Below are 24,489 nucleotides of genomic sequence, written 5' to 3' on the forward strand. Positions count from 1 at the left end.
CTGGTACCGTTCTCTTAGCTCTTGACATCTCAAGAGCAGTATGACGTGCAAGTTGAATTTGGATGGCACCAGGAAAAGACCTGATACCAGGGTTTGGGACACACCCTACAGGCATCCTGCCTACGGGAATCGGCTTACATCTCCAGCAGGCACCATGGGCATTCTGAGCCTCTGTGGGCCAAGGCACCCCTGACATGTCCTGAAATCTCTGCAGTGAACCCATGCCCTGTGTGGCTCAGGGAACGAGCATCCCCAGCAGAGGCAGCATTCTGTGTGGTAACATTGCCGTGACATCCAGGAAAGTCAAAACCAGAGGGACATGTCCAGCCGCTGAAGGCAGCTGGCCACGTCCATTGTTAGGAGGAGAGAATAGACACTTCTCACAGTAGGTGTTCTGCTTCCTTGGCTATCCCATGGCTGTGCCATGGCTGTGCGGGTGGCATGGCTGGTCTCACACACACCGCGGCTGACATTCCATGCTGCACTCGGGTGGCATGGCTGGTCTCACACACACCGCAGCTGACATTCCATGCTGCACACAGGTGGCATGGCTGGTCTCACACACACCGCGGCTGACATTCCATGCTGCATGCGGATACCATGGCTGCTCTCACACGCACCGCAGCTGACATTTCATGCTGCATACCCATGCTAGTTGCTAGCGTCCTCGGGCTCTGAGGACAACAGTGTGACCTAGCAGCTGGTATAGGAGTAGGCAGACCTCAGCACAGGGAAGGAGAAAACCCTGGCTAAGGGCCGGGGACGGCACAGTCATAAATGCACACACATGGGCCCTGGATTCAGATCCTTAGAACACCTGCAGAAAGGTGCCTGTGCTGACCCCCATCTGCAACCCCAAGGGGACAGAGGCCGGACGATCAGTTGTTTAATATTATCCTTGGCTACACAGCAAGTTCAAGGCCAGCCTGGGATACATGAGACTTTGCCTATGAAACTAAGACAAAAATTAAATAAGTTCCCTGAATCTCAGTACCATAGCCTGCACCTGGCATGATTGCCCACCCTCAGGTGAGACATCTCTTTACCCACAGGCCATAACTGCCCGAGACTCCATGGCCAAGTCTCTGTACAGTGCCCTGTTTGACTGGATCGTGCTGAGAATCAACCACGCCCTCCTCAACAAGAAGGACATGGAAGAGGCTGTTTCCGTGAGTGCATAGGCCCTGAGCTGGCCAAGGACAGGTCCCATCCTTGGGACAAACCATGGAGGCTGGGAACCTGTGGGGTCTCTGCAGACATCAGGGGCGGCAGAGGACCCCTACCTTCTACAGGAAGCCAGGCATCTGTGCTCGGTCTCTGTAGGAGAGTGCAGAACAACGTAAGCCTTTACTGCAGTCCTGTCCAGCATGCAGGCACCAGGCCCTGGGTTCCACCCTGACGCTTTCTGCACATGTGGACGCCTGGTTCCGTCAATGAGTAGTAATGGTCCCATTTGCAGAAATGATGGGTGCCAAGCTGGTGACAGCTGTGTCCAGCTGACATCAGGACCACACATCTCCACTCACACAGCAAGCTCAGCATCCCCAGCAGACCCTGGCTGTAACTATAGTTTGTCTCTCCAGTGCTTGTCCATCGGTGTCCTAGACATCTTCGGATTTGAGGACTTTGAACGGAACAGCTTCGAGCAGTTCTGCATCAACTACGCCAATGAGCAGCTGCAGTATTACTTCACGCAGCATATCTTCAAGCTGGAGCAGGTGAGAGCTGGACGCCTACTGCCCACCCCAGCCAACCGCCCTGAGGCCCAGCGGCGGCCCTCGGTGCCAGCAGAGCATGGACCCGGGACCACAGGTCCCGGTCCTCAGGGCTCTGTCCTGTTCTCAACGGCATGCTCAGCCCTCAGTCTTTCAACCCTTCCAGATGTTAGATGCCCCTGCAGCAAGGCAGCTGTGTAACAGTCTGTCCTGTTGTCCGTGTGTCCCCTCGAGGTGTTCAGAACACGTCCCGTGTCTTTTCCTTTCACCATGGCAGCCTCTCTGAGGAGGCAGGCCCCATCGGTGTGGAGAGCAGCCACATCTGAGTTGTCTGAGGCTCCATCCCAGTTACACAGCCACACTCCCACAGGCCCCGGAGACCTCCTCTAATGCTTTCTGTCTCTGTAAATTTCATGACACTTCAGCCTTGGTCAGTGGAGTCACACAGTGTTTGCCTTTCCCCTGTCGGGTTGTTTGACCTAGCGGAATGGCTCATTCTCATCCCTGTTCAAGTGTCAGTTTATTCCTGTTGAATTTATCCTGTCACCTGCGGCTCTGGTGCTTTGGCTTGTAAACACACATGGCCAAGGCCTCTTGGACTTGCACTTTGGGTTCTCTTGAGTCACACTAAGGGGAAAATTGCTGGAGCCCCCTTGGCTCTCTGAACTATCCCGAAGAGGTGTACAGGGCACCATCTCTTTGTTGCCTGTGCAACCTGAGGGGATCGGCAGGGTTAGTTCCTGGAGTGACCAGCAGGGGGAATCAGTACAGGACTTGTAAGTCATATAGAATCAGGAGAGCTGGGGCCATGGCTCAAGCCCCAGCCAGGATCCCCAGTGAGGGGCCGGGGTTGTGGCTCAGGGTGGAGCCCCGCCTAGAATCCCCCAGTGAGGGGCTGGGGGCGTGGTCAGGGTGGAGCCGCGTCCAGTGGGGCTGGGCTGGGTCAGGGTGGAGCCCGCCTAGAATCCCCCATGAGGTGGCTGGGGGCGGGCTCAGGGGTGAGCCCCTGAGGATCCCCAGTGAGGGCTGGGGGTAGGTCGTTCCGCTAGCTCCCGGAGGGGCTGGGGCGTGGTCAGGGTGGAGCCCCGCTAGAATCCCCAGTGAGGGGCTGGGGCGTGGTCAGGGTGGAGCCCTGGCCTAGAATCCCGAGGAGGGCTGGGGCGTGGTCAGGGTGGAGCCCGCGCTAGAATCCCCAGTGAGGGCTGGGGGCAGTGGCAGGGGTGGAGCCCCGGGGCGAGGTGGAGGGGAGCTGGGGGGCGTGGTCAAGGGTTGGAGCCCCGCCTAGAATCCCCCAGTGAGGGGCTGGGGGCGTGGCTCAGGGGTGGAGCCCCGCCTAGAATCCCCCAGTGAGGGGCTGGGGGCGTGGTCAGGGTGGAGCCCCGCCTAGAATCCCCAGTGAGGGTCTGGGGGCGTGGCTCAGGGTGGAGCCCCTGCCTAGAATCCCCAGTGAGGGGCTGGGGGCGTGGTCAGGGTGGAGCCCCGCCTAGAATCCCCAGTGAGGGACTGGGGGCGTGGCTCAGGGGTGGAGCCCCGCCTAGGATCACCCAGTGAGGGGCTGGGGGCGTGGTCAGGGTGGAGCCCCGCCTAGGATCCCCCAGTGAGGGGCTGGGGGCGTGGTCAGGGGTGGAGCCCCGCCTAGAATCCCCAGTGAGGGGCTGGGGGCGTGGTCAGGGTGGAGCCCCGCCTAGAATCCCCAGTGAGGGGCTGGGGGCGTGGTCAGGGTGGAGCCCTGCTGAGCTTGTCCAAGGCCCTCAGTTCAACCCCACTGTTCAGGGAGCCCCTTCCTGAATCCAGGGCAGTGCCCTCCTTAACCTTCCTCACCCTACAGGAGGAGTACCAGGGCGAGGGCATTGCGTGGCACAACATTGACTACACCGACAACGTGGGCTGCATCCACCTCATCAGCAAGAAGCCCACAGGCCTCTTCTACCTGCTGGACGAGGAGAGCAAGTGAGTGTCCCTGTCCTGGCTGCTCAGCCAATGTGGGGACCAAGTGAGGTTCCCTGAACTGCTCAGTTTCTCACTTGGGTTTGCCCGGTCCCTGGGCCTCACTGTTGCCTAGTGCTTGTGTGTCATGCTCTGGGAACAGTGGGTGTGTGGCTCACCTGTGCTGGCTGAACACATCTTCACAGGAAGGTTCCTGTGTCCCAGGAGCAGGGCTGGGGCTGTGCAGATCCAACAGTGTGTGCTCTGTTGAAAAGAATGAGAGGGTCTCAGTCATGCAGCTGCCTTTGCAGAAACCAGGTGGCTTTGGGTTGGCTGCCATGGCTGTGCTGACAAGTCTTTCTCTAGTGGTCATGGAGAATACGTGCCCCCAAATTACAAAACTGTCAGAATCTTAGAGTCATCCCGTGACAGGTTCCCCTGGAAATACCAGACAAGGCCAAAGGAGCTTTCCCTGTGCGTGGTGCTGTGCCTGTGGTGAGGCTGGAGGCTCCATTGGTGGAGCTCCTGCCTAGCATGCCCAAAGCCCTGGGTTCCATCCCCGGCACCACAGAACATGCCTGTCATTCTAGCACTTGGGAGATGGAGGCGGGAGGATTAGGAGTCCACGGTCATTCTTGAGAGAAGGGCTAGGGTCCCAGAATCCCCTGCAGCTCTTCATCCCCAGCACCCTGCTTCACATCCTGTGCCTCAGGCCAAATGCCCACCCTGTGAAGCAGAGCGGAGCAGAGGAGAAAAGGGCCAGGCAAGCCCTGTGACAGGAGCCACAGGAGCCAGGCTCTGTCTGCAGCTCCTGAGGAAAACAGCAAGGGATGGATTCTTGCCCCACATTGGGCGCCAGTTGTAGACGAATATCTAACCAGTCTTATTAAATAAGAAACACAGAGCCAGATACAGAGTTAAAAGCCCAAGAGGTCAGAGCGCTAGCAAAGAGCCAAGACTACCTTTAGCTTACCACTCACTGCCGTTGCTCCCCCTGAGAGAGAGTTTCTTCCTGTCTGACTTATCTTTTTATTACCTTTCTGTTCTGCCTTCTTATTGGCTCTAAACCCAACCACGTGACTTCTATGGGCCAGGGCTACAGCCTTCTGCTTTGAGCAGTTTCACTGGGTGGCCTGTGTCAGGCTTTGGTTTAAAATGTATTGTTATTAGGTGTCGGTGTGTTGTTGGGTGGCGGGTGGGGTGTTGTTACTGGGTAGTAGGTGTGTTGTTGGGTGGTGGGTGTTTTGTTGGGTGTTGTTACTGGGTAGTAGGTGTGTTGTTGTTGTGTGGCGTGTGGGTTGTTATTAGGTAGCAAGTGTGCTGTTGTTAGTTGGCCGGTGAGTTGTTGGGTGGCGGGTGTGTAGTTGTTAGTAGGTAGCAAATGTGTTATTGTTGTTGGGTGGCGGGTGTGCACTGTGCATGCAAAAGTCAAAAGACTTGACTTTTTGGATCATTTCTCTCCTTCAACCACGTGGTTCCTAGGGATGGAACCCATGTCGGCAGGCTTGGCCCCAAGGGCCCTCACCTGCTGAGCTGGCTGGCTGGCCCTGATTGGAGTTTCCTGAAACAACCATGTTAATATTTATTACTGCAGCTTTTTATTATTATTGTCTTTCTTTGGTGCCCAAGGCAGTGAGTATATCCCACCTTCCAGACCTTCTTCCAAGCCCTGCGTGGTTCTGTCTCCCCTGCCAGACAGACCTCCTCTTTCCCCACCACACTGTGGCACTCCAGGGCTGGGCATCTGGCACACACCTGGCATTGCCTGTGTTTACAGTGAGGCTGAGACCAGCAGTGTGTGCCAAAACCAGGGAGACATTGCCCTCCCAAGTGACAAAAATAGCCAGGTACAAGGAGCCTCTTTCTCCTTCATCTCCTCCCTTCCAGACAGAACAGAGCCTGGCTTTATCTGCGAGGCCATGCTCACTCTCCGTGTGGGGAACAGGGGCTGATGCCTCAGCTCCAGGGCACACATCCAGGTACACATGGACCCAAAGCTGGAGGCAGCTCCAGTGTGGGATCCGAGAAGCTGCCAGGTCCATTTCTGGGAGATTGATAGAAACCAGCAAACCTGGTCTACAGTGGAGCAGGGAGCATGAGAATTTTCCTCCTGGACCCTGCTCTGTGTTAACCCTGTGGTCCCACATTGGCCACGTGGGTGTTCAGTATATGGTTAGAAGCTGACAGGTGGGCCATCTAGGTAGTGCAGTCAGTCAGAGATGCCTGCCGGCAAGCCTGAAGACCTGCGGTCAATCTCCAGGGTCCACGTGGTGGACAGAGATAACCAGCTCTTGCAGGCTGTCTGGCCTCTGCACATGCAGGCACATGCACGTACACACCATGCCAGTCAAGAACTAACTACAGGGGTGCTGGCACTCATTCTGTCCTCTCCTCGTCCGTCCTCTGTCCACACTGCCTGGCATGAGCCCCCCTCGGAGCAGCTGGGGTGCCTTCCCACTCTGAGTGTGTCCAACCTTGTCTGCAGCTTCCCGCATGCCACAAGTCACACCCTGCTGGCCAAGTTCAAGCAGCAGCATGAGGACAACAAGTATTTCCTGGGCACACCGGTCCTGGAGCCCGCCTTCATCATCCAGCACTTTGCGGGCAGGGTGAAGTATCAGATCAAGGTAGGTGCAGCATCCCACCCACACCGCGCTCTTGGACCATTTGCTGCTACTCAGTGGGGACCGCACATTCTGGGGGTGCTTGGACTCACTCCAACCCTCAGTGCCAGTCAAGCCAGGACTGCAGGGCGTCGTCAGCCCTTGCTCGTCGTGCTCTTGGGGCATCCGTGGGCTCCAAGGGGTGACCGACCACTGCCCCCTCACCAGGACTTCCGGGAGAAGAACATGGACTACATGCGGCCGGACATCGTGGCACTGCTGCGGGGCAGTGACAGCTCCTATGTGCGCCAGCTCATCGGCATGGACCCAGTGGCCGTGTTCCGCTGGGCCGTGCTGCGGGCTGCCATCAGGGCCATGGCTGTGCTTCGGGAGGCCGGGCGCCTGCGTGCAGAGAGAGCTGAGAAGGCAGCAGCAGGTAGGGGCTGAGGGGCTGCCCTCCCTGGTGCCAACCCTGGGAGCAAGCAGCACGGTTGACAGACAGTTACAGCCCATTCTAAATCTGGGCATGGCTGTTTGGGAGGCAGTCAGAAAATCATGACTTGGGGGCCAGAGTGAGAAAAGTAATGAGTCTGTCTTCAGGACTAAAGAGGGCTGGGGGCTCAGCAGTATTACCCCCGCCTAGAACCCTAGTGAGGGCTGGGGGCGTGGTCAGGGTGGAGCCCCGCCTAGAATCCCCTGTGAGAGGGGGCCGGGGGCGTGGTCAGGGTGGAGCCCCGCCTAGAATCCCCAGTGAGGGGCTGGGGGCGTGGTCAGGGGTGGAGCCCCGCCTAGAATCCCCAGTGAGGGGCTGGGGGCGTGGTCAGGGGTGGAGCCCCTGCCTAGAATCCCCAGTGAGAGTCTGGGACATGGTTTGGGTACACTGCTTATATAGCATGTACAAGGTCTTGGGTTCAATTCTCATTTCCTCAAAAGAAAGAAAAAGAACTGACTGCTTGCTCCACAAAAGTAATAGCCTTTGTGCTGTGGGAACCCTGCCAAACAGTGTGCACTCTGTGTCTGCAGCAGGAATAAGTAGCCCTGGCACTCGAAGTCACACGGAAGAGCTACCAAGAGGAGCCAACACCCCTTCGGAAAAACTGTACCGGTGAGCGAGACTTCAGTTTGTTCCCATGATAGCCTGTGAGGTGTCCTTGTTTACACAACTGTGGAACCCTCGACTATCCACCAGGGTCCTTGTGGCCCTGAGTAAGCTCTCAAGCAGCTGAGTGGACTCAAAGACCCAGAACAGAAAGACCCTTGCATGGGGCTCTTCTGTCCCCAGAAGGCAGGTCCTGAGACAGCGTCTGCTCTGGGCAGCAGTGGGAGGTCAGCACAGAGGAGGCTCTTTGGTCCCCTGGCCCGGTGTGTGTGTGTGTGTGTGTGTGTGTGTGTGTGTGTGTGTGTGTGTGTGTGTGCGCGCGCTAGGGGTCTTTGCAGCTGCAGAGTGACACTCTGATGAGTCTCCCACTGAGGTGGGCTTCGTTGTAGAATGCTGGGCTTCTGAGCCTGAGAGAAGCCTGCATTCCGTCCGTCCCCGGGGCTTGGGCTGCAGGGATGGTTCTTCTCTCATCCCACTCTGGACCCCACAGTACCTCCTGCTGAGTTTTCTCTTCTGAGTGGGAGGAATGTGTGAGCCTGGGCCGAGAGCTCAGCCCTCCCCTTGGCTCCAGGATGGTAGAAAGGTGCATATGAGCTGGGTTGGGGGTTCTGGCCTCTGCTTGCCGCTGTTGGGAGACTGAGGTAGAAGAATTGCAAGACCAGGGCTGACCTGGGCTGCAGAGTGAGATCCTGGTGACCATAAAAGGGTCGGGGGTATACCTCTGTGTGGTGGTGCTTGCCCAGCACAGTGAGGCTCTGGGTCCACTTTGCTATGCTGACCAAAAGAGTGGGGGCCTCTGGGATGTGGCAGGTCACCCATGCTTGACCGCCGTCCAGAAGTTGAAGGTCAGGAAAGCAGTGTCCCAGCAGCCCGAGATGCCAGGCAGGCCCCGTGGAAACAGGAACTGTCGGGGCAGGCACGGTGGTGCACATCTGTCAGCCTAGCTGTGCAGTGGTGTCCTAAAGAGCAGGCTGTGACTGAGATCAGCCTCAACGGCGTAGCTCGGCCCTGCACCCAATCAGGAGCTAACTCTGTCCAGAGGCCCGAGTAGAGGCGATGCCCCCGCCCCCTTGGCTCTTTCTCTCCCTGTGAGCCAGTGGCCCATGCCTAGTCAAGCTGTGTCGTCGGGGCTGCATGTCCGCCAGGTTCACTGAGCTTCTCCCTTGCAGCTGTGCAGGGCTAGATTTCTCCTTTGACCGCTCTGAGGAGTTGGATGTTAACGCTTTTGAGGACATCATGGCTTTCTATGAGAGCAGGAAGTAAGTAGCAGCCAGGCCTTCGCACGCAGGACCAGGGAGGCACAGGCCAGGGCCGCCCGCCGCCGTCTGGGAGCTCAGAGCAGCGTCCTTCCCATGCGGGTTGTCCGAAGCTGTGGCCACTGCTCTGAGCACTCTAGACAGGAAGGCCACATAGGAGTCAGAGGACCTTTAACCCTTGTCACCCTGTTGTCTTTGCTCTTGTGCCTCCCTGGAGAGCGAGGGAGCAGAGGTAAGTGTGGCGTCCTCCGGGCACGAGGCATGGTGCATGTATCACAGTACGGGGCTGCACACAGGGGCTCCCTCAGGCCAACGGGCAGAGCCTAAACATGCTTTAGAACAGCTGCAGCGAGGCCCGGGAGATGGCCTGCTGCGCACAGGGCCACCAGACTGCCCACATTGGTTTAAATCCTGGATCCACGTGGTGGGGAAAACCAGCACGCACACACACACACACACACATACATGCACATGCACGCACCCTCAGACAGACACACGCACACACACAAACATGCACAGACACACACACAAACATGCACACACACAAACGCGCACACACACACATGCACGCACCCTCAGACAGACAGACAGACACACACACACACACACACACACACACACATATGCACGCACCCTCAGACAGACAGACAGACAGACACACACACACACACACACACACACACACACACACATGCACACACATACACACATGTACGGACCCTCAGACAGACAGACAGACAGACACACACACGTAAGTACTGAATAACAAGGCAGAGCCAGGGCAGGACTCTGCTGCAGAGCTGCTGCCCAGTCTGCAGGGGCCTTGGACCCATCCTGGCACAAGTGTGGGCTGCAGAAGGAGTTCAGGGTCCTCAGAGGACCCAGCTGCCAGTACTCTCCCAGTCCCCTCACAACCACCTGTTATTCCAGCACCATGAAGTCTGACGCCCTCTTCTGGCATTTGTGGGCACTGCACTCATGTGCCCAACTCCACACATACCTACATACATACGCACATAGTTAAAAATAAAATCAATGTTTAGAAAGTCGATCCTCTTCAGGTAGGTTCTTAACCTTAGCTGTCCCTGCAGTGAGGGTCACCTGTGTCCTCAAGGGTGTTGGACATTGTCTCTAGCTGCCATTTGCCAGGTGCCAAGTGCCAAACCCCAGGGAGAATGTCCCCATGCATGTCTGGACATAGGTTGGTCCCCAGGGGCTAGAAGGAGGCAATGTAGCCACCGGCCGAGAAGTACCAGGTACCAGGGCAGTTCAAGCCGGGCCATGCACTGCAGACCCACCCTGTTTTATACAAATGATACAGGCTTATACATACAGGAGCCTGCCTGCTGGACAGCTCACAGGGGAGGGCCTGCTGCCCTCCCGGTGGTCTTGATTTGATCTCCAAGTCAGCTGTGTGCTGGAAGGAAAGAACTGGCTACTTGGAGCTGTGCTCTGACCTCCACAGGCTGTGGCATGCACCCCACCCCCCAGATGTAAATAAAACCCTGCAGTTGAGAGCATTCACTGCTGGACCAGAGTCCAGATCCCAGCACCCACATAGGCTACTCACAAATCCCTGCCACTTCAGGTCTGAGGCACCCAGTACTACCTCTGCCCTCTAGAGTACACACACACACACACACACACACACACGCACGCACGCACGCACGCACACACACGTGCACACACACAAATGAAATTCTTAAAAAACAAGAAAAGCTGGGCAAACAGATGCTGATTCTGTGAGTTCAAGGTCAGCCTGTTCTATGTATCAAGATTCAGACCAGCCAGGGTCCTGTCATAAGCCCATGGTTCAGCCCTGAGCTCAGGGACAGTGGCTGTTTCTGACCCAGTTCCCTCCTTCTGGAAAGACACAGTGGTCACCCACCTGTGCACCCCTTCCTCAGATGCATGTTTTGTCTCCTGTGGCCTGGGGACACCCTGATGGGCATTGGGGGCCCCAGGTGGCGGGCCACGCTCTAACTATTCTTCTTTCTGTCACCGGGTCCCCTTCTGGTCCTTAGCGATATGCATAACCAAATCATCAAGAGCCTCAAAGGATTGCCATGGCAGGGCGAGGACCCGCGGAGGCTTCTTCAGTCCCTCAGTCGGCTCCAGAAGCCCCGCACCTTCTTCCTGTGAGTCCCCAGCTCCTCCAAGTGCAGCAGCCACCTCTGCCGACGTCTCCCACCTGTCAGACAGCCACTAACAGCCCCCCTGCCCCACCACTGCCTTACAGCTCAGTTCTCAGCCAGCCATTGCTGACCAGCCTTAATGCCCTTCTGTGAGGAGGCCTCCCTCTGACCCTGACCCTCGCCACCCCGGCCGGCTTGCAGAGCACAAGCGTCCCCTGCCTGGCCTTTGCCTGCTGTGACCTTGTTAGGAAGCCCTGGGAGCAAGGACCATGTGAAGCCAGGGACCAGTCTGTAGGCCTGGGTCCCAACCCACCACTGCCCACATTTCACTAAGTTCCTTGGGGTTCAGCATCCCCTGCAAAATGGGGTGAAAATTCTTCAACCCCTATTGTGCTGGCCTGTCAGGGCACCCACAGTCACCAGCCACAGACTGGTTGGGAATAGCGCTTGTGCCCATGAGGAGCCCGACTTTGGTGCTTCTCCCCAACCCAGCCCAGAGCCGGGGTCTCACCATGTTGCCCAAGCTGGCCTCCAACCTCTGGGTTCAAGGATCCTCCTCCAATGCTTGTTGCTCTGGCGATGGGCCAGAGTTCAGTTCCTGGCACCCGTATTGGGTAACTCAAATGGAACTCCATCTTGAGGAGCCCCTCATCTGCCTCCATGGGCACTGCACTCGTGTGCACACATACTTAAAAGAAATCTTCAAAGAATCCTCCTGCCTCAGCTCTGGGAGCACTGAGGCTCCAGGCATGTGCCACTGTGTCCAAAAATGATTTTTGCATGTTTCTCTGTTACTTTCTTTTAGCCCAAATTAATTGAGATGCAGGTGAGGACTGGATGTGGCTCAGGGACAGAGGCTGGGTGAGCATCCCAGTCCTGAGGCGTGAGAGCACACAACAGCTCATGGCCGCGTGCACAGTGAGCAGGGTTCTCGTGTGCTCTAGTTTTTCCACGTCACACCCAGGCACTGTGGCACTTGCCCAAGCATACACTCAGCATGAAAGAGACGGAGGCAGGAGGATTATGAGTTTGAGGTTAACCTTTCTTAATTTGGGAAAAATAAAAAAAAAAAAAAAAAAAAAAAAAAAAAAAAAAAAAAAAAAGATGATACTGCATGCTATCATCCTAGCACTGGGATGGTGGAGGCAGAAAGATCAGGAGTTCAGATTTATCCTCAGCTACGTAGCAAGTACAGGCCAGCCTGGGCTACATGAGACCCTAGGTCTCAAGAAAAAAATTCCACTGTGAGACCACTGGAGCTGATTGCCAGCCCCTGGGCCATGGATTGGGCTTCCAGGTTTCCTTTCCACCATTGGCATCCTGGAGCTGGGATGTGGCTCAGAGGAGGGACATCTCAGTGTGAAGAAGGCCCTGGGTTCCATACCCAGCATGACAAACTAATAATAAATGCCCTTAAGATGATCAGGTGAGGAGCCACCCAGGCCATTGTTCTTTGCAGGGCAAGTCTGCCCCACCCGTGGAGAGTTGACATAGCGGAGCCGGTCTTAGCGCACCAGGCCAGCGCAGGGCCTCGGTGCCGCGTGCATGGCTGCTGGCTCACTTCCTCTCTGCCGCATGCAGACCCGGAGTCTCCAGCATGGTCTGCCCTCAGATGGGACACTTCTGCAGTGTGGACGGACGGCAGGCGCCCGGGGTGTCTGGGGAGGCGGTGGCGACCTTGCTGCACTTGCCCTCTCTCTGTCTCTCTGGATCTAACCCGCAAGGCGCGGCTTGCTGAACTAACACAACCCCCAGCCCTGTCCCTCACATTCACACCGTTTTTAATATTTTGACAGGAAGAGTAAAGGTATCAAACAAAAGCAGATCATTCCAAAGGTAAACCCACACGGGCAGACGGCACCATCACGCGGCTTGAGAGCACCTTTCTCAAGTTCTGAGACAGGGAGGTGGGAGACAAACACTGAGCTTCTGGGACCTCTTTCATGCCTTCTTCTCACCGGTCCAGCTAACTCTCCCTCTAATACAGAGGTGTATCAGGGAGTGCAGCTCAGGGTGGAGCCCCGCCTAGAATCCCCAGTGAGGGGCTGGGGGCGTGGTCAGGGGTGGAGCCCCGCCTAGAATCCCCAGTGAGGGGCTGGGGACGTGGTCAGGGGTGGAGCCCCTGTCTAGAATCCCCCAGTGAGGGGCTGGGGGCGTGGTCAGGGGTGGAGCCCCGCCTAGAATCCCCAGTGAGGGGCTGGGGGCGTGGTCAGGGTGGAGCCCCGCCTAGAATCCCCAGTGAGGGGCTGGGGGCGTGGTCAGGGTGGAGCCCCGCCTAGAATCCCCAGTGAGGGGCTGGGGGCGTGGCTCAGGGGTGGAGCCCCGCCTAGAATCCCCAGTGAGGGGCTGGGGGCGTGGTCAGGGTGGAGCCCCGCCTAGGATCCCCAATGAGGGGCTGGGGGCGTGGTCAGGGTGGAGCCCCGCCTAGAATCCCCAGTGAGGGGCTGGGGATGTGGTCAGGGTGGAGCCCTGCCTAGAATCCCCAGTGAGGGGCTGGGGACGTGGTCAGGGGTAGAGCCCTACATAGAATCCCCCAGTGAGGGGCTGGGGATGTGGCTCAGGGTGGAGCCCCGCCTAGAATCCCCCAGTGAGGGGCTGGGGGCGTGGTCAGGGTGGAGCCCCGCCTAGAATCCCCAGTGAGGGGCTGGGGTGCGACCCTCTGCGTAGCCTTTATCAGTCTCTGTTCCCAGCACAGAAATCAGACCTGGCTTGCAGTTCTCTTGCAGAGTAGGAGCTGCAATGAGATTGTTTGCCCAGGAGGAGCTGAGGTCACTCTCAGGAAAGAAAGAGCCTGGCTCATCTCAAATCTGCCCTTCTAGTGATCCAGCTGGACCCCTGAAGGGTCCCACAAGCCACTGGGCTGATCCTTACCCAGCATGAGTCAGGTGCTGCCTGTGAGGCCCCCCAGAAGGACAGGGCAGGCCTGCGTACTCTGCAGACCCTCGGTCTCCTCAGGTTCACAGTGGAACGTTCTCAGGACCACTGGTGTGTGGGCAGTCCTCAGTCTCCAGAGCCCAGGCTCATCCTGCCACGGGCATTGACGGTACCTGCACTGTGTGTGCTGCACTGGACTCTTGTTCAGACACACACTTGTCCACACCCCGGAGACCAAGCCAGTGTGGGCTACAGTCGTGAAGAGCTCACAGGTGGTGGCGGGGTTTTGTTGTTTTTTGTTTTTTAATAAGGTCAGTAGTTCTTGTCCAGAATTCTGCAGACCAGTAGCCACTGGGATTCTGGATTGTTCTTAAGCATTCTGAAACATTTACATGCATACAGTGAGGTGTCAGGGTGAGAGGCTATCTCAATATGGAGTGTGTTCCTTTTTCTCCTTAGACTCATAGCCTTAAAGTAATTGATACAACAACATCACTAGTAAATTGTGTGTGCATGTGTGTGTTAAACTGTCAGATGGGGCAACGAGAAGTCAAGTCTGAGCACTTGAGTTTGATCCCCAGGACCCCCACGATGGGAGGAGAGAACTGACTCCGCACATTGTTCTCTGACCTCCACACGCACACATACAATAAACTTTTTAAAAAATAAGGTGTTTTTAAGTATAAGATTGGCTGTCTATAGTGATGCATGCATGTCATTCTACTAGTGAGGTATGAGGCAGGGGAATTATGAGTTGCAGGTGATGCTCCAGAGCAAAATTCTGTTTCCATAAATGAAAAGTAAAGTCCAGGTGTAGTGATATGTGCCAGTCCTCACAGCAATTGGGAGGTGGAGACAGGGTTAAGGAGTTCAAGGCCAGCCTGGGCCACATGAGACTTTAGGGGTGGGAAATCACCACAGACTTGAAAGCATGTTGGGTTCAGTTTGGTGTGCTGGACCATTGCAGTCACAGGCGAGAGATCTGCGTGTGCTGGGAGCTGAATGGCTTCAGATACTCACAGACCTCTGTGTAGACAGGCCCCTTAGCCTCTCCCACAGCTGGAGGAAGTGTGGTCCTCCTGTCTGTCACCATCTCATGCTGGCCTTTGAGGTCCGGTGGCCCTGAGCTCACGAAGCTCCAGGCATAGGCAGAAAGGACTGAGTCCCGGCCCCTGTCCTGAGGGTGAGGGATGTGGAGGGAGAGGGTGTGCTCACCCAGGAGCCGGTGCCCCTGTAGGCCATGGCGAGCAGGCCCAACCTGTGTGTCTGTCCTAGAACCTCCTGGACTCCAAGTCCCTGCGGCTCATCATCGGCATGACGCTGCACGACCGCACCACCAAGTCGCTGCTGCACCTGCACAAGAAGAAGAAGCCGCCCAGCATCAGCGCGCAGTTCCAGGTGGGGTGGCCGCCTCCGCGCCTCCTAATGTGCTTACAGGTTCTGGTGTTGTGTGCATGCCCAAGGTGCAGAATCACCGTTTGAAGACCACAGAGAGTAGAAGGAAGTCATTAGCTAGCAAGTCAGTCCCCATGCTGTCATAATTCTTCTTTCCCCTGGCTTCCAGAAACTCAGAGATAGTACTTTGTTGTTTGTTTGTTGGGACAGGGTCTCCTGTCCTCCAAGTTGGCCTCGGATAGTCTCCCCAGGTGTGTGCTAACTCGTTTTTATTGTGATGCTGGGATGGAGCCCAGGGCCTTTCCACAGATCTGTAAGCTGAGATGTAGCTCAGGGGTAGGCGCCTGCCTCGCCTGTGCAAGGACTGAGTTCAGCCCCAGCTTTGCAGACGCAGAAAGAGAGGGAAGGGGACATAGCAGCCGCCTTCATGCTCCCTCCAAGGCCGGCCACTGAGGTCTGACTCATCTGCTCCACTCCTGCAAAGACAGCAGCTGTGTGGCCCCAAAAGAGTCTTTGGTCAGCTATAGGGATCTTTGGTTGGCTCCCTGCATATATGACGTACAGCAGCCCGGACACATATGACGTACATGTGCCCCTCCACACCACATTGGTGTCCTGTCCTCTCCCGCTGATCCCTGTGCCTGGTCAGCAGCTCCGTTTGCATTCCCTCTTCCTGCAGACATCTCTGAACAAGCTGTTGGAGGCTCTAGGCAAGGCTGAGCCCTTCTTCATCCGCTGCATTCGCTCCAATGCCGAGAAGGTAAGTGGGGGTCACAGAGTATGGGGGTCAGGACTGGGCTGGCACTCGGTGGAGCACTTGTCCAGCAAGGAGCCCCAGGGTCCATCACAGCACTGAAGATGTGGAGGCTGGAGAATCCAAAGTTGAAGATTATCCTTGGCTACATAAAGAGTATAGGGTAGCCTGGGCTACATGAGACCCTGCCTCAAAAAAGAAAAGAAGAAAGATTGGGGGCAGAAAAAGCCTTAACCTCCAGGGGCAGCCAGCTCCTGAGCTGGGCTCGGGGGAGACAGTCCACATTGCGTCCTGCAGAGCCCCTGAGCACGCCCTCCATGCCTTTGCAGAAGGAGCTCTGCTTCGATGACGAGCTGGTCCTGCAGCAGCTGCGCTACACAGGCATGCTGGAGACGGTGCGCATCCGGCGCTCCGGCTACAGCGCCAAGTACACGTTCCAGGTAGGCCACCCCCCCACCTCCCCCCAACCCCCCAACCCCAGCTCCCTCTGCCCTGTGGGAAGGTCTCCACAGTAGACCTGGCTTTTGCAACCAAATCCAGAAAGATCCGTCAGCTGACGCCATCCTGGAAGTCACATGCAGGTGCCTTGACTGAGCATCTTCTAGCCTGGTGTTTTGACATGTCTTGGTTTATTTGTTCACACTTGTTTCGTGTATGTGTATGCACACATACACGCATCATAGCACATTTTTGGAGGTCAAAGGACTTGTAGGAATTGGCTCTCTCCTCCCACCGTGTGAGTCCTGGATCTTGAACTCAGGTTGTCAGCCTTGGCTACCAGCTCCTTACCTGCCCTGGTGACAGCGATTGTAACACTGCTGTGAGTGCCCAGAAACAGGCTGGACCCTTCCTCAGCCTTCGTTACTTAAAACATGTGGACATGACATCTCATATCTTTCACCTCAACTTTCAAAAGAAGACAGGCAGGAGACTCGCTGTGATGTCCAGGCCAGCTGGGTTGCAAAAGAGAGAGAGACTATCAAAACAAAACAAAAGACCTAGTGGCTGGGAGGGGTGTGTGCGTGTGTGTGTGTGTGCGTGTGCGTGTTAGTGGATGTGTGTGTGTCAGTGGATGTGTGTGTGTGTGTCAGAGGATGAGCGTGTGTGTGTGTGCGCGTGCGTGCGTGCATGTGTGTGCGTGTGTGTGTGTGTATGAGCGTGTGTGTGTGTGTGTGCGTGTGCGTGTGTGTGTGTGTGTGTGTGTGTGTGTGTGTGTGTGTGTGTGCGTGAGCGTGTGCCAGGCCCCAGGTTCCAGCACAGTCAGCCCTGCAGTGTGTCAGGACAGTACCACTTACACCACTCAAATGCGCCACCAGTGGCTGGGAGAGGCTTGGTGGGTGAGTGCTGAAGTCCAGAGCCTCTGAACCCATAGAAGCCTGGCTTACCTGCAAGTCCAGCCTCAGAAAGCCCAGATGGGGGATCCCAGAGTAACCTATTGAGACGAGCTGATCTGTGAGCTCTGGGTTTGACTGAGTGGTCCTGCCTCAGAGAATAAGGTGGGCAAGCCCGGGAGTTTGGCTCCCTACAACAGTCTCAAGTCTCTCTTGCACTTGGATGCACACACACACACACACGCAAAAACATGATACACACATGAAAATGAAAAAAGGCAATAATAAAGTATTCTGTATCTCCATTAACTTGAGACCAGCTCTGTCATAGTCACATTTCTGTTTCTATGATAAACATCATGACCAAGCCAGCGTACAAAAAACAGTGTTGAACTGGGCTCAGGGCCAGAGAGTTGCTCGTCTGTGGTGGTAGTGTGAACATGTGTCGTCAGGAATGGCAGAGAGCCCACACTCTTAACACACTTCCTCCAAGTGTTCAGACACATCTGTTCTCTCACTGTCACACCAAGTCTGCTGTCGTCACCGGTGCCCAGCTTCCAGTGACTGACAACCACAGAAAAACAACCTTGAGAGCCGGAGAAAAGGCTCAGCAGTGAGAGGCGCAGCCTGGGCTTGCAGAGGGCCTGCGGTGGCATCTGTGCATCCACATAGGGTGGCTCATAACCGCCTGTGACTTCCACCCAGGGAAGCTGACTCCCTCTCCTGCCCTCCATGAGCATTGCACACACACACATTCACACACGAATTTAAGGATAGGTCTTCAACAAAAAGAAAACCAAGTTTGAGCTTCAGAAAGTAAGTTTGGGGGTGGCGTGGGCCTGAGGTCCATCCCAGCTGTGTCCACCTCACATGGTCCCAGGTGCCTTAGCACCAAAACACAAGGGAGGGGACCTGGCCCTGCCGTGAAGTGACTGCAGCCTCCAAGGTGCTTACCCTGTCCTTCCCTACCACATGCCAGGACTTCACGGAGCAGTTCCAGGTCCTGCTGCCCAAGGATGTGCAGCCCTGCAGGGAGGCCATCGCTGCCCTGCTGGAGAAGCTGCAGGTCGATGGCCGGAACTACCAGATCGGGAAGACGAAGGTGAGTGCTGCCACACCCGGCCGCCACTCAACACCCACTGCACCCACGCAGCACCTCACACTTCCCTCAGTACCCCACTCTGCTCTGAAGGGTCTGGGCAGAGAGACTCTGTCACGAGGACGGGGTACCCGAGGCTGAGGGCTTAGCGCAGAGTCTCTGGAACCCCCTGTTCTGGGGGCTGGAGAGCCAGACGGGCCCCACTTTTTCCTTCACTCCAGTTAACATCAGAAGATGGGGACACGTGGGAAGGATCACATGACAGGACAGGAAGTGGGTAGACGGCCAGGACCCCGGCCAGCTCTACCAGACCCACTCAGTCTACAAAGAGCCAGCAAGTCTCATGAGAACCACATTTAATCTCTTACCCGGCACCAATGGAGCTGACACCTCCCTCCGCTGGGACTCACCTCCTGAAGGCCCTCAGCTCAGGGCCACACACTGACCCAAGCTTCCAAAACAGGAATGCTGAGGGATGAGGCACTCAGACCATAGGTCGGCATGAGGCCCGCTTCCTTTCCTGGTTCTCCCCTTCCAGACACCATCTCAAGTCTCAGAGTGCTGGTGGCTGTCACTCGGCATCCTCAGCTGTCCTGCGCAGTTGCAGTCGGGTCCCTGACAAGTCCAGTCCCAGACTGTCATCTGGGGACCCAGAAACACTCAACACCATGCTTAGTCTAGTCACGGCCCTCAGAAAGTGTACACAGCCCAAATGCCCCTCAGCCTGGGTAAGCAGAAAGTGGCCTGTCCACAAAAAGGAACAAAGTTCCAGCATACCATAACATGGACTAGGAGACAAGTTGAGTGATAGCAGCCATACATAAAAGGCTGTTGGCTGTATGATCCCACTGACATGAAACGTCGGAACTGGCACACGCCTGTCATCCCAGCATTGGGATGGTTGAAACAAAATTGTGAGCTCCGGGCCAGCCTGGGTTACATAGCAAGACCTTGTCCCAAAACAGCAAGAAGAAAGGGCTGGGAGATGGCTCAGTTCGTCTGCTCTTGCCATGCAAGAATGAGGGCCTGAGTTGGGATTCCCAGCCCTACTTAAAAACTGGCAGGGTGGCCCATGCCTGTAACCCAGGGTGGTGAGTCTTCAGGTCCAGTAAGAGACCCTGTCTCCAAACACAAGGTATGGAGGTTGCCTGGTGTTGGCCTCTGGCCTGTGCGCACACAGGGGTGAATGCTATGCTGTGTGAATTCTGCTTCCATATATTAAACAATCCCTGCATCTGCTGGTGAACACACCTAAGTAGTCAGGAAGATCGGGGGTGCAAGGCCAGCCTTGGCTACATGGTGAGTTTGTGGCCAGCCTGGGCTATATGAGAACCTGTTTGACAAAAGCGGCATAGTCTCAGGTCACTGAAGCTACAGCTGTCGCTCCTGACTTGGGTGGCTGCATGGCCCCTGCTGCACAGGCTCTGCAGGCGACCCACCCCTGCCCCTGCCCACAGGTCTTCCTGAAGGAGACCGAGCGGCAGGCCCTGCAGGAGAGGTTGCATGGTGAGGTCCTGCGCAGGATCCTGCTGCTGCAGAGCTGGTTCCGTATGGTGCTGGAGCGCAGGCACTTCCTGCAGATGAAGCATGCTGCCCTGGCCATCCAGGCCTGCTGGCGGTCGTACCGCGTGCGCCGAGCTCTGGAGAGGACGCAGGCTGCTGTGTACCTGCAGGCCCTTTGGAGGGGCTACCTGCAACGTCGGGCCTACCACCAGCAGAGGTGTCGTATCATCCGCCTCCAGAGCCTCTGCCGTGGCCATCTGCAGCGCAGGAGGTGAGTAGAGCAGAGATTCCCACCTGGGAGCACTCTAAAAGCCCGGGGAGCATCCCTGAAGAGCTGCCCCAGATCACTAGCACCCAGCCTCAGGGTAGAACTGGGGGCCTCAGGCAGGGTGCAAGGAGGTGGGGAAGGCCTGGCTACAAACAAGCCATTGTAGGCACATGAGGGAGAAGGGCTTCCTCCACCTGCCGCCCAGAGGAGGTGATGCAGGCCTGGTGGAGGGGCTCCAGGCACCAACTCAAAATGCCTCTCCCTCCTGGGTACCATCCGAAGCACCCAGCCCTGCTGCTGGGAGACCTCCACTTCCCAGTGGATGTTGGCTGGGCCTCTGCAGGTGGGGCCTAGTGAACCTCAGTCCTCTGAGCTCCAGAAGTCACTCCGGTGTTCACTTCAGACCCTGCGTCACACCTTCCTTCCTCTTAGCTTCAGCCAGATGATGTCGGAGAAGCGGAAGGCAGAGGAGCAAGCCAGAGAAGCCGCAGCAGAGACATCAGCGGGCAGCCTGGGCCCCGCGGCCACCGTGGAACAGCTGACTGAGCAGTCAGTGGAGCAGCCCAGGGAGCTCGAGAGTCTGGGCGTGGAGGCTGAAACCCGGATGGATGACAGGTCCCCAGCTGGCACGTCCTCACCTAAGAAGGAGGCTCCCAGCCTGGACAAGGGGGCCCCAGCCCAAAAAACAGTGCCAGCAGAAAGCCATGAGAAAGTCCCCAGCAGCCGGGAGAAGCGAGAGTCACGGCGGCAGCGAGGGTTGGAACACGTTGAGCTGCAGAACAAACACATCCAGTCCTGCAAGGAGGAGAGCGGCACCCTCAGAGAACCTTCCAGAAGGGGCAGCTTGGAAACAAGGGAGAGCTTCCCTGAGGACACAAAGGGACACAGGGAAGATGGACTGCCCTCGGGGGCATGGACTGAGGCCACGGCCCACTCTCCTCTAAAGCAGGTGCAGGTTGTGGGAGCCCCACCTGGGAGCCCCAGTCCCAGTCCTGTGCAGCGGCCCACTAGTCTGGCCCTAGACACTAGGGTCACCCCAGTGGTCCCCAGCAGCACCCCCGAGTCCCCCAAGGATAAGGCCAAGGGTGGGAACAGCCCCAAGGCTCAGGACAAGCCCGAGAGTCCCAGTGGCTCCACCCAGATCCAACGGTACCAACACCAGGACACAGAGCGGCTGGCCACCGCCGTGGAGATATGGCGGGGCAAGAAGCTGATAGCCACTGGAGGCACCGGTGCCATGCTGAGCCAATCCCTGGACCTGAGTGAGAAGTACCGGGCTGCAGAGGCGGCCCTGACTCCCACAGAGTAAGCCTACCCACTATGCAGGGCTGAGGGCACCAGGGTGGGCGGCACCAGCTCAGAGCCCCAGGGCCATAAACACGCGTGACTGTGCTTGCCAGTCAGGGATGTGCCCTGTGAGTGGAAAGCGAGGGGCGGGAGCAGGTCAGCGTTCAGGCTGGAGTGAGGTTTGACAAGGAGCTCACTGGGCCTGCGTCAGGCCCTCGCCATCCCCAGCACTGCAGAAATAATGCCCCTGCCAGGCAGTCTGTGACAGCACTGGCTGTAGAAACCAGGCCTCTGTGGGTCTTCCTTCCCTCCCTGATCCCTGAGTCTCAGTTTCCCCTTCTGTGACTGCAGCTCACAGAATTTCACCCCTGACTTAGAGGATAAGAGGCAGGTACCTCTGCCTGCATCTGTGTGAGCTGATATCTCAGGGACACATCTCTAGCCCCTGGGACCTGTGCTGGGCTGGAGGAAGGGAGTGTGGAGTGGGAGGCAGGCCACCTACACAGGACTTCTTGACTGTGGTACTGCTGGGTTGAGGCCGGGAGTTGATTGTGGGGATACCCTGTATCAGAATGTTGAATGTTATCACTGGCCCCTCCCATTACGTGCCAGTAGCCTGTCAGGTCAGTGGTAGGTGGATGGAGGAGACAGGTGAGCAGGTCAACAGATGACGGGTCAGATAGAAAGAGGAATGGACAGGTGGATAGGTGGGTGTTGGAGAGATGGTTACATGGACAAACAGATCGACTGGGTCCCCGGGTGATGGACAGATGGGTGGTGAGCAGGTGGATGTGTGGGAGGATGGATGGAACAGGGGTAGGTGCAGCAGCGGGGATAGCGCTCCTGTCTGCCTGCTCTGTGAATGTTTGCTGGGATGGACGAGGGCAACCCCACCGAGTGAGAGCCACTGCACTGGGACCCTGTGCATGGTGCCTGTCAGTAACTCCGTGGTCTGTGGTCTCACAGAGAGAGGCGCATCTCCTCCTCCACCGGCGACGTCTCCAAGCTGTGCCCAGTCAAGGTACAGGTAAAGCTGCAACACCCTGACATACAGACACACAGAGACAGACACAGACACACAGAGACAGATACAGACACAGACACACACACACACACACACACACACACACGTATTTACACACACTGCTGAGGGAACTTGATAGTGCACACCTGTCATTGTGATGCCTGAGAGGCAGGGGCAGGAGGGTCTTGTGTACTCACCAGCCTCAGCCACATGGGATGTTACATAGCAGCCCGACACCTTTCTCTTAAGGTGAAACAAGGGGCTAGTGGTGTGTCTCCATGGTTAAGAACACTTGCTGCTCCTGCAGATGACCTAAGTTATGCTCCTAGCCCGTCAGGCTCACAACATTCTGTAACTCCATCTCTGGGGGCTCTACCTCTGCTGTCTGTGAGCACCCACACATGTGTACTTTCCTGCACACACACACACACACACACACATAATTAAAAATTTAAAAACTTTGCCAGGTGCTGGTGGTGTACACCTTTAATCCCAGCACTTGGGAGCCAGAGGCAGGTGGATCTCTGAGTTTGAGGCCAGCCTGGTCTACAGAGTGAGTTCCAGGACAGTCAGGGCTACACAGAGACCCTGTCTCGAAAACCAAAATATAAAATCTTTAAGATAGAAAACTCACAGTGGACTTGGTGTGGGGGCACAGGGAGGTTTGGCCCTGGCTGTGGCTCTCACACCAGCTCTCTTCCTGCGCCTCTTCCTTGCAGAATCTAGCTGAAATCGATGGGGAGCCGAGCACCAAGAAGCCAGCCATCCACAAGAAGAAGTCGGGAGATGTGTCTGCTGGTCCTGATGCAGGCCTGTCTCCAGGCTCCCAGGGTGACTCTAAGTAAGTGATGGGGTATACTTACCCTCTAGAGACGCAGGCCCAGGCCCGGCCATAGCTCCCTTAAGCTGATCGCATTGATGAGGCACATTTGGGCTCTGCAATTGCTTGAGGCACAGTTCCAGACAACCTTACTGAACACCTATCCACTGACCCTTCCCACTTGGCTCAGGACCACCTCAAGCACCACGGTGGCCACTTGGTTGTAATGATGTCTCAGGAAACCACAGCCAGGCCAGGTCATCTGCTCCGATTCCACAGATGGATGACAGGAGCTGACATCAGTGTTTTTTTCTCCTGCTTTCTGTCTCAGTCACTGTTCTGCTGCTGCAAGACAACTCTTTGACAAGAGTTTGGGGCTGGCTTGTGGTGTTTAAGGGTTTTAGTGCCATAGTCATGGCAGCAGGCACGGTGCTAGAGCAGTAGCTAAGAGCAGGCAGAGACGCTGGGCCTGGCCTGACACACCTCTTCCAACAGGGCCGCACCTCCTCATCCTTGCCAAACATCCACACCCCGGTGACTAAACACTCAAGTATATGAAACTGTGGGGCCATTCTTATTCAAACCACCACACTCTGCATCTTAGTTTTTTAGGCAGGGTCTCTCACTGAACCTGGAGGTCATGGATTCCTTTAGGCTGGCTGGCCAGCAAATTCCAGAATCTACCATCCCCCACTCCCAGGAGTGGGATCACATGTGTGTGCCCCAGCCCAGCTCTCCATGGGTGCACTTGATCCAAACCCAGGTCCTCAAGCTTGCAGAGAGCACTTTACCATGAGCCATCTCCCAGCCACCTCCGTTTACTTATTTATTTATTTTGAGATGGGGTTTGTGTGGCCCTGGCTGTCCTGGATCTCACTCTGTAGCCCAGGCTGGCCTTGAACTCACAGATCCCCCTGTCTCTAACTCCCGAGTGCTGGGATTAAAAGCGTGCACCACCATGCCAAGCCCTTCATTTTTACCCCCATGAAGTCAACACCAGATCCCAGCTAGGCTTCGTTGGACACACCTGTGATCCCAGCCCTGCGGAGGCTGAGGCAGGAGGGTGGCCACTGTTGAAATTTTGAAGTTGTCCTGGGTTATAAAGACTCTACCTCAAAAAACAAAACACTCGGGGCTGGAGAGATGGCTCAGAGGTTAAGAGCACCGACTGGTCTTCCAGAGGTCCTGAGTTCAATTCCCAGCAACCACATGGTGGCTCACAACCATCTGTAATGAGATCTGGTGCCCTCTTCTGTATACATAATAAATAAATAAATCTAAAAAAAAAACCAGGGTGGCGGTGGCACATACCCAGCACTTGGGAGGCAGAACCAGGTGGATCTCTGTGAGTTTGAGGCCAGCCTGGTCTACAGAATGAGATCTAGGACAGGCTCCAAAAC

At 56.4% G+C, this 24,489-nt stretch overlaps 1 protein-coding gene across 16 annotated transcripts in view; it reads left to right on the forward strand.

Annotated features, from left to right (window-relative positions):
* The window catches only part of Myo9b (myosin IXB), a 93,521-nt gene that overhangs the window by 57,413 nt on the left and 11,619 nt on the right, over positions 1 to 24,489 (forward strand). For 4 of the 16 annotated variants that reach the window (XM_037211809.1, XM_037211813.1, XM_037211810.1 and 1 more), the window contains exons 9-25: positions 1,053 to 1,169; positions 1,584 to 1,718; positions 3,544 to 3,665; positions 6,127 to 6,268; positions 6,473 to 6,680; positions 7,268 to 7,349; positions 8,513 to 8,602; positions 10,624 to 10,737; positions 12,531 to 12,570; positions 14,884 to 15,006; positions 15,683 to 15,763; positions 16,087 to 16,197; positions 18,068 to 18,190; positions 19,645 to 19,961; positions 20,391 to 21,263; positions 22,212 to 22,272; positions 22,989 to 23,110. In XM_037211809.1, coding sequence (XP_037067704.1) covers positions 1,053 to 1,169; positions 1,584 to 1,718; positions 3,544 to 3,665; positions 6,127 to 6,268; positions 6,473 to 6,680; positions 7,268 to 7,349; positions 8,513 to 8,602; positions 10,624 to 10,737; positions 12,531 to 12,570; positions 14,884 to 15,006; positions 15,683 to 15,763; positions 16,087 to 16,197; positions 18,068 to 18,190; positions 19,645 to 19,961; positions 20,391 to 21,263; positions 22,212 to 22,272; positions 22,989 to 23,110 — 2,861 coding nt within the window. The remainder of the gene's footprint in view (positions 1 to 1,052; positions 1,170 to 1,583; positions 1,719 to 3,543; positions 3,666 to 6,126; positions 6,269 to 6,472; positions 6,681 to 7,267; positions 7,350 to 8,512; positions 8,603 to 10,623; positions 10,738 to 12,530; positions 12,571 to 14,883; positions 15,007 to 15,682; positions 15,764 to 16,086; positions 16,198 to 18,067; positions 18,191 to 19,644; positions 19,962 to 20,390; positions 21,264 to 22,211; positions 22,273 to 22,988; positions 23,111 to 24,489) is intronic. The other 12 variants (XM_028893470.2, XM_028893466.2, XM_028893471.2 and 9 more) reach the window with 8 other exon arrangements.

Source organism: Peromyscus leucopus, chromosome 17 (genome assembly GCF_004664715.2).
Source record: "Peromyscus leucopus breed LL Stock chromosome 17, UCI_PerLeu_2.1, whole genome shotgun sequence".
NCBI classification, from domain to species: domain Eukaryota; kingdom Metazoa; phylum Chordata; class Mammalia; order Rodentia; family Cricetidae; genus Peromyscus; species Peromyscus leucopus.